General features: G+C 33.7%; 1 protein-coding gene across 1 annotated transcript; it reads right to left on the bottom strand.

The window, feature by feature from the left end:
• Positions 1 to 470: 470 nt before the first annotated feature.
• Positions 471 to 2639, bottom strand: LOC6647612 (sialin). Its single transcript, XM_023178279.2, has 5 exons — positions 2168 to 2639; positions 1878 to 2117; positions 1508 to 1816; positions 739 to 1266; positions 471 to 680 (listed from the first exon to the last, which is right to left on the bottom strand). Exons 1-5 carry the CDS (start codon positions 2450 to 2452, stop codon positions 471 to 473), a joined length of 1572 nt encoding a protein of 523 aa, XP_023034047.1. The 5' UTR covers positions 2453 to 2639.
• Between the last annotated feature and the right edge of the window lie 7017 nt (positions 2640 to 9656).

Consider the following 9656-nt stretch of genomic DNA (forward strand, 5'->3'; position numbering starts at 1 on the left):
AAAAGCCAGAAAAACAAACAAAAACATATGAAATATATAACAACAAACACACCCACGAAGCCTCAATACAGATACAGATTTTCTTTCAGTGCAGACGCTGGCTCTCTTCGCTGTGGCCAACAATTTGCTTCTCTTTTATGAATTTCGCTTATTTACAGTGAGAATACTCTTTGGCGGAAAAAAGCGGTAGACTAATTGAAAAAGAACGGTAAAAGTCACAAGCCATTTAAAATGCATTAAATCGTAACTTATTTTATAAACATTATCTATAATTTTGTTTGTGACGAAGAATTTGTATAACTTTGAGACTCTGGGTGAGGAGCGGTTTCTTACCAAGCGAGTTTTTACTGCATTTTCGCAATTGTGAGTTCTTTTGAATTCGCCTGTCCTATGCGTAATTCGCTTCGTTTTTACTGACGCTGCAACGGTCTCTTTAAAATCGACAATTAGGTATTTTTATTTCATTAAAATTAGGCGCGCTCTTTAAAAATTATTTTAATTTTAATTTGATTTGAGTCGAGATCACTTGCTGTTGCTGTTTGGAATTTTATATTATTCGAAATACTTCTTGGGTCCCAATCTTGCAATTTCGTGCTGCTTAAGAAAGAAAACATAATCATGGCTAAGCCATTGAAAAGAGCCAGTGTAATTAGAACCGTATTCCATTCCGTTTTAAGTCCCTGGAAAAAAAGCACGGAAATTAGTGTGTTTTAATCAAATTTTCGTTCGTTTACTTACAGAGGAAACCAAAGCCGCCACAATATACGGCGCTAGAAATCCAGATAAGTGGCCCAAACAATTGGCCACTCCCGACAAGAGGCCAGCAAACGAAGGGGCAAAATATAACAAAGTTGGCCAATAGCCACCACTAAATCCCATATCACATACAATACCCAACAAAACGTACATCATAATAACGACAATCTTTTGCCCGCAATCGGCCATAATAATGCCGCCAACAAAAATTATACTCAATACCATGCATGTAGCATACAAAAGGCGGCGCATACAACCCAAATGCCTGTCCACACGGCGTTCGATATAGGAGCAGCTCAGTATGCATATCAGTTTGGAAAACAAACTGCCCACATATGGAGCAGATGACAACAGCCCAACCTCAGCCAGGCTAAACTGCATCGCTTCTCGCATAAATCGTGGCATGACCAGTGAAAGTAGAAGATAACCATAATTATGGAAAATATGTGTCAGGATGAACGCATAAACAGGTACTGATGTCAGCAGGGACCTCCAAGGTATTGCCAAGTGCTGGAATAAATAAATGAAATCATTGAATAATTATGAATCAAGGCTAACTTCAGGTTAGCGCCATAAATTGCTGAAATTCCTACACCAGCCCTACAAGAGTTGTCAATTTTTAATATCAATTAATTAATTATAATTCTAAAGAGAATTTTAAAATTAAGATTGAAATTTATAAGCTTTTACACGGCAGATAAATGACATTTGTTAACCTAATTTTTGCGTATTGTTGTTATTTTCGATTTACCTGCAACGACATTTGTGGGGTAATTTGTGAATCCGGCTGCAAATAAGCCTTCTCTTTGATGGTTAGACGTGGATGCTTATTGAGGTCATCATAGATAAGCCAATAGCAAGCTGTACCATATAGTAGAACCACACAGCCAAGCATATAGAATGGCATTTCCCAGCCAAATTGGCTAAGGTAACTGGCCACAGGATAGATGATTATTGTACCCATGACAATGCCACTATACGCAAATGACAAAAGAGCTGTCCTCTCTGAAGGATGTGCCCAGATCACAAAGAGTTGGTATATCGATGGATTGCCGCAGCCCTACTGAAATGTAATACTTTAGTTAACCAGCTATGGCTGATGTCCCTGAAAAATCCCTTACCGCAAACATGCCAGTAATTATTAAATTTGTAGCTGCAGCAGCAAAACTATGGTGAGCCATGACTGGGAGCAATAGATAAGTGATTCCCTGAAGTATAAGCGATATAATGAACAACAGTTTACTACCAAATCGATCAGATAGATGACCGGCCAATGGTAAAGTTATGACATAGCCATAGTAGAATATGCCAGGAAATGCAAGCTCCTGATTCCGAGTCCAAGGTAAATCTCCGCCGGTAATCTGCAAATGAGATGTTAAGGATAATGGGGGCACAAATGGATTAGGCTTACCTGTAAGGATTCTATCTCTGCATCCTCCAGCCAACGTGGTCCACATTGCATCTGCTGCATCGCTGTTCCATTTAAAGTGGATTGACTAGTATCATCTTCACGTTGTTTGACCATACTAAGTATCACTAGTCCCAACATACTACGAATTGCTGTGTGTAAAATCATTGCCAGGAACGCACACACTGTGTAGGTGAGTCGCACAGAGCCCCATAGAGAAGAATGTGATGGTGATGATGATGATGAGGGAGTCACCAAGTTTGGTAGATTCCAAGACTTGTGCACCATTTTTTTTAATGCACTTTGTTTCTCTTATATTTGATGTTTGGGGTCAAGTTGGAGATAACATAAACACACACACACTCGCATATGTATACACACAATGCACCACAACAACAACAAGAACAAAAAATGCAACAACAAAAATTTACTCGCTCAGTCCAGCTCGAGTGCTAGAAATTGACTAACCAGATGTAATAATGAAACAAAATTTGCAATTTGTCACGACTCTAGAGCGGTCAGGCGGTCATTTATCTTGTAACGGTAAAGCAAAAAAAGAAAAAAAAAACACAACAGCAACAATAAGACACATACTGGCAACAAAGTTACGATAAGAGATTCCCATAAAAACCCAAATTTAAGAGAGCTCATCCACAAATGCAGCCCCATTAAAAAAAAAAACAAACACAAAATTGTCAACTTAAACATTTGTATACCCTGTCAGAGAGTATGATTAGTTGGTCGGTATTTTTTAACTAATTAGTGTTTTGGTTAGTATCTTCTTTTTTGTTTACAAAGTTAATATGTTTGCTGTTCTCGTACTTAAGATTCGAGCAATTAAATAAACAAAGAGAAAAGTTTTTAATCATATTGAGTTGAAGTTAAATTTAAAACGATTTTTCAAAAATGTTATTGAAAGATTGACCTAATACTATAAATTTTGAATTCATATTTCTTTTATAGTTTTGGGACCAATCGAAATGGCAAATTATATTAAGATTTTACAAAGGTTTTGTTATATAAAGTTGGGGAAAAGTATGACAAATCCTTTTGTTGCCCGATTTAAACTTAATCAGATGGTTTTCTGGTTCGGCTGTTGTGGTGAAGATTCTTTCATATAAGTAGTGTCAATAGAGAATTATTATTACATTATTGTAGAGGAATTAAATGTTGTTGAAAGGATTCCCTATCTTCGCAATGTAATTGTACCTCGGATGCAGTTCCTTGAATTGATCAAAGCCGTTGAATTCTGGAGACCTGTTCAAGGATTAATGGGCATAATTTCCAAACAGAATAATGGCATTCAGGTTTATGGTTAGTTTTGCTGGTAACTCCATCAATTCCAAATTTCTGAAGTAGATAATAAACCTTTCGGCATTTCCACATTTTCTGCTGCCTTAGAGATTTTGGAACTGCATCGATATCGTCCTAATTTTGTGTCCTTTCGCTTGAAGGTTATAAGTTCAATCAATTAATTCTGAAGTATTATTTGCTGTAAAAAACAAAAGCACTTGAATTAAGTCCCACCTTTAATAAGGTATTTTTGATTAAATTCTGATAAAAATGATATGGCTTTTATATATCAACCACCCAAAAAATCGCCATAAATACATCAATATCATTCCCTCTTTTGCTAGTTAATGTTGGATAAAGTATTAATACTAAAACTACAAAAATACTCGACTCGAAATTTCTTAAATGGATATCTATTACTTTCTTTTATACATTTATGTAGTTACTGCGATTATGTTTTCAGGTGATTATGTGATTATGTTTTCTTCCCGCAAAGAAAGAAAGTAATACATTTTTCGTATTCTACTAATTACTGATAGATTAGAACTGATTTGAGTCAATACTAAAACTTAAAATTTATTATTTATTGTATTTAAAAAGCTGTTTTTAACTGTCACAAACTGTCGACTTAGCCAAATGGGTGCAGGGTATTTTAACAGTATCAAATTATTCTCAAAGTGTGGCTACTTTGGTCCTAACAATAATAACTTTTGCAAAATTTACAAACAATTTAAGTGATTTACCCCAAAAATAACGACCATGACTTTTAATTGCAACTAATTTCGGCCCATAAATAAGTGTCTGTATTATATATATGTGTGTATTTAACTCATAATTCAACCGCAATTAAGTCAAAAAAAGCATCTCATATATATTATGCCAAGTTTTACCTCGCCAATTTGACCAATTACCATAAATAAAGTTAAAAATTCAAAAAGGGCCAAAAGTTCAACTACCCTAATTGGTAGAAATTCTTTCAATAATTCTAATTATGGCTTTGTAGTGAATTCAGTCTTTTATGCACCTAGTTCACAATAATTGCAATTGGTTGTCCATTTTGTTTATAGAAATTGGAAAAATTCCCCCGTTTCTTTTTCGATTAATGTTGGACAAGGTGTAGTCAGTTGGCCTCCCAAAGTCTGGCCCACAGTTTAATCAGCAAGGCATCCTGTTTGTCGTGTCTGTGTCCATGTTCGTGTCCGTGTCCTGTTCTCGTGTTATCTGGCCCATCGCATCGCCTAGTGGCGGCTAGACCGATGTGTGTTCTATTTTTGCTGCAAAGTTGTTGCACTATATTTCGATTAAAATTTTAAATATTTTATAAAGCTAACTGATATATGCGGCACGTTCATTTCAAACTCATTGGGAATGTATATCGGCCTCGTGGCTTGGCCTGGCATGGCCTAGCTTGGCCGGGCGTTTTGATTGATTTTTTATTTATACAACGCATATGCCGCAGTGTTTTACTAGTTTTCAGTTTTTTTTTCTTTTATTTTTTTTGTGGTGTTCTGTTATTGTGTTGTTGTAGTGTAATAGAAGCATATGCCGGCATAGTTCTCTCTTGGGTAAATGCATTCATACTGTTTGCATTTGCATAGACCAGCCATAATGGTAATAATGGTTTTATCCCTTACCCTGTTTTACCTTTAGTCGAGTGAAAACACAAAAACACTTTGTTTTGGTCTAAAAATAGTCAAGGCTTGCCGCATGGGAACTTAGTATGCCAACTCAAATGTAATAGAGAAATTCCAACATATTTTTCGCTCTACTCGTAAAACTGAATTAAACATTGTAACAAGTATTAACACCAAACTAAATGACAAAAAAAAGAGGAAAATATAATTGTCATGAAAGAAAACAAACGCACAAAAGGAATAATATATGAATGTACCTACATACATATGCCTTCATTTAGGGAAAGCTCTTCACTATCTTTCAGTGTGTGTGTTCCATGTGTGTGTGTGTTTGTATGTATGTGTGGGTGTTTAATATTTAAGTATTCATTGGTTTCGCTTTTGTTTAAGTCATTATTGTGATGCCCTCGTTTGCCATCTGTCGCACTTCATGGCACAAACGTCATGAAAAAATATAGGCTACAACAATGGCCAGTCTTATGCATACATACATATGTACATATGTAAGTACAGTGGAAACTCTCTCTCCAACAGAGGTGTCCTTTGTAGGAGGCTTTTCTGTATATGTTTTAGACATGCTTAAGAATTGGTTGGCATTTAATAAACATAATTTGTTAATCTTTCAATTCTTTATCGATTATCTGATATCTAGTAAATAAAATTAGGATGTTTCTTAAAATATCTAGAATGTCTAACTTGGCGAATCTAAAATTGAGCCATTTTAAAATTAAAAATAACTTTTTCAAGTTGGTTAGAAGTAATGTAAAGACAACAGGTATAATCACCGAAAATCATTTGTGTATTTTCTCAAAAGATTTCAAAAAACCTACAACATATGGAAAATACATGAAAAGTGATCTTTTAATTTACATCATTTACATTCAGTAACTTCAGCTTAAGAACTTATCTAAATTAAGTTTGACAATATTTTTTTAGGATTACTAATAAGATAGTAACAATTGAGTCAGCGATGTCAAGTGTAAGTCAGTCACTGATTGAATGAGTGGGTCAAAAAGGAACAACGTTTATTGTAGGAAGTTATTCGAATTTGCTCTCTCACTCAAGAGTGAACCAAAACTATTGATGATTATGAAATACCATAGAAAAATCGTAAGTAAATAGACCGTTTATTGGGGGCAATAGGCGATTAAAGTTGACTAATAAACTAATATGTGCACTAATCAATAATAACAATTAATAACTCTCAGGTGCCTTAAAAACCCAAATTTTTATTTAGCGCATTAAAAACTGGTGGCAATATTTCAAACTAAATTTAAAAAATTTTTTTTAAAAATCAATCAATCTATTATATAAGTTCTGTTATTAATTGTGTAAATTCTCTCCAGGTCCTTCGAATAAAATAAAACAATAAATGGGAACTGATTTCTATAATTATCAGCCGATTTCAAAGATTGGTTAATTCGTTTCAATTAAAAAAAATTTTCTAATAAAATTATACTGATGAGTAACAAATGCTAAATATATGAAATTTCAACGAATCATTAATGGGGAATTGCCTCAATTCTTTAGTGGTATAAGTATATGTAGTTCACTCTATGATACAACCTACTAAAATTGTCTGACACTTGGATGGTTATGCACCAACACATAAAAACGAACATATGTACATACATGACTTTTACTGACCAAAAGGCATTAGCTTGTCGTGCGGTTGGTTGAGTGGATTACCTATATATTGGTGTATAACGACGACCCACTACCCAATTCATGTATTCTCTTTTTTTTTTGTTTTTGTTTTGCCCTCTACTGCCGCCAACTAAACAGGGCTCTGTGTTATTGTTGGCACTTTGGCCTTTTTTTTTCGGTAAACCACTTCCGAATCCTTTTCCCGAGCATTCTGTGGGCGAGAGCTAGTCATCCAGAGAGAGAGACAGAGAGAGAGAGAGTCAAAGAAAATACTATTCGAAATGGTTGTAAGTTGTAAATTGGTTGAATTTCAATGTGGCCACTTGACCCAATTTGTTTAAATAAAAGAAAGCTTGTCTGGCTTTTTATATTGTGGCCAAGACTAAAAAGTTAAAAATCCTGACTATGCAAAAAATTTAATTTACTTTTGATGTCAGCTAATGCATTTTAAATGATTTTTGCATTTATCTTTTATTAAGGGTAATTTCCGAAACATTTCAAGTCGATTTCAATGTTATTAAGTTTTTTTTTATGGCTACCAACTATTATTATATTTTTATATACAGAGCATAGTTTTTTCCCATTCTCACACGCAAACACACCATACACTCCCCCACACACACACCAACACACACATAATTTGAGGAAAACTGTTAGGCGGAAAATTGTTGCTCACTGCAAGTTTGATTCGCGTGAAAATCGCGCTCTCTCTCTGTTGCTCTCGCTCTCGCTCTCTCTCTTTCTCTGATGTTCGTCGTTTTGTCTCGTCTAATGTGCCGACAGGCGACGCAAGCATTAGGGCCAAAAAGGAATCGTGCTAACAGTCGAGCTAACTGGCTCACTAAGTAAAGATCGAGCTTTATGACCCGGCGTATGACAGTACATATATCTATGTGTATATTATTAACGGAATTTCGCGTCAAATATATATTAATGAGTTTATTTATGAAAATTAAAAATGAAAATCAATAATTTCATTTCTTATATAGCCAGCAAAAATGAGTGAAATAAACCAGTGACAGTGTTTTACAATTAAAATGTTTATGATCCATACAATACAATTATTTTCAGTCATTTAATACAAATTCTGTTTAATAGGTATTGTACAATATTGATTATATATATATATTTGTGTGTGTGTGTTTGTGCGCTGAGAATTTGGTGTGAAATAAACCAAAGGTGGTCTTTGTCATGGAGGTCATCAGAATTGGTGAAAAGTCGCATAACTTAAAGTTCCCAAATGTTTGCAAACATATGAACGCATTTAAAATTTATAAACATTCGGGGGCTTCGCTTTGTGGGGAAACAATGATTTGAGGAAGTCTTTTTGTTAGAAGTATCAATTTTATATGAGTTCAAATGTAAGACTTGAAATCTTTTATGAATTATTTTCCTTACTTAAAATTACCTAATCCATTTTGCTTTTTCTGTCATGTTTTCTACGACTTTGAATATAGAAATCTCTAATCAATTGTTAGTCTTTATAATTGAAACCAAAAAATTATTAGCATTACTATAAGTTTAAAATTAAAAAGAGCAAATATCTGTATTTAAAGAAGGCTAGACATAGTCGTATTAACGGATAGGCAAAATTTCCCCAGAAGTATGCAACATTTAATAAGAGAATTTATTCATGTCATTTTGATAGATCTGCTTAACATTTTACATTCTTAGATCAGTTATTAAAAGTGGAAGTAACATTTAGTATAAAAAACTACGAAAATATTACAAAAAAATGATTTTATTTATTGTGAAATTCTGTAGATTCATGCCATAATCAAAAATTTGTGGTAAAAACATTATTTGAAATGTAGTTTAGAGTATTTTTTATGTCGTTGGGTTAAATAATGTTGTAGAGTATATAGCAAATTCGTCAACGCATTGAAAAATAAGGTTAGAGAACACAATTAGAAATATTGTTAGTTAGCCTTGTATTCGTCAAGTGGTTCGTCATTGGATAATTTTATTAGGCTAATGGCATGCAATATAATTATAAAGACATTATCTTGCTGAAGAATAGTTAAAGATTCTCTACAAAGATTAAGCATGACATATATGTACATAGGTATGGACAAATTAAAAATAAAAGAACTAGAAAAGACAATTTGAACTTATAAATTAAAGTGTTATTTCGATTGTCGACCCCATTACATATTATCCAACCTGGAACTAAAAGTAATGCCCATAATTCAAAGTTTTTTTTCTTCCAATACCAAAGTGAAATTTAGTCAATAATTGATGTGTTCTTGATTGAAATTAACAAATTGATTGCCTAAACAGTGGATGGACTAGTTTGAGCAAGTGAAATACATTCATTAATGAATGAAAAAATTCAAAATAAACGTGTAAAATATATTGGTCTATGAAAAATACCTTATTATGGAGAAAGCAACAATCTACGCATACTTGATTCATTGAGATAATGCCATAAAGGATACAAGGATACAATTACAATTTCATATACTTACTACCAGCAAGGACTATCAACCACTTCAAGTGCAACTACCTATAATAACTAGCAGACAAACAAATGTGAGTAAAATGTGTAGTCAAATGTTGTCACAAATGTTGGCTATACATATAATTGGCTACCTTTCCCCTTCTCTGTCCTTCTTGACGTCCGCCCACGACCAATAAGCATTTGTTGTGATCCCACGACAAAAGGTTAATGCCATCACTATTTATACCTAATCAAAAAAAAGGAGCTTGAATGATGCCTTCTCAAGGCGTATCCTTGCACTATCTAACATAATAATGCTCTAAACTTATGTATACTACATACATAAGATACATTATATGTATATAAGACATATGTATGTATGTATATATGTGGGGACATGTACATACATATATATCTATATGTATGTATTCCCTGCACCTGTCGCTGTACTATTTTTCTGTTTTTTTTTTGTTAATTT

Source organism: Drosophila willistoni, chromosome 3R, assembly GCF_018902025.1.
Source record: "Drosophila willistoni isolate 14030-0811.24 chromosome 3R, UCI_dwil_1.1, whole genome shotgun sequence".
In the NCBI taxonomy this organism is placed as follows: Eukaryota; Metazoa; Arthropoda; class Insecta; order Diptera; family Drosophilidae; genus Drosophila; species Drosophila willistoni.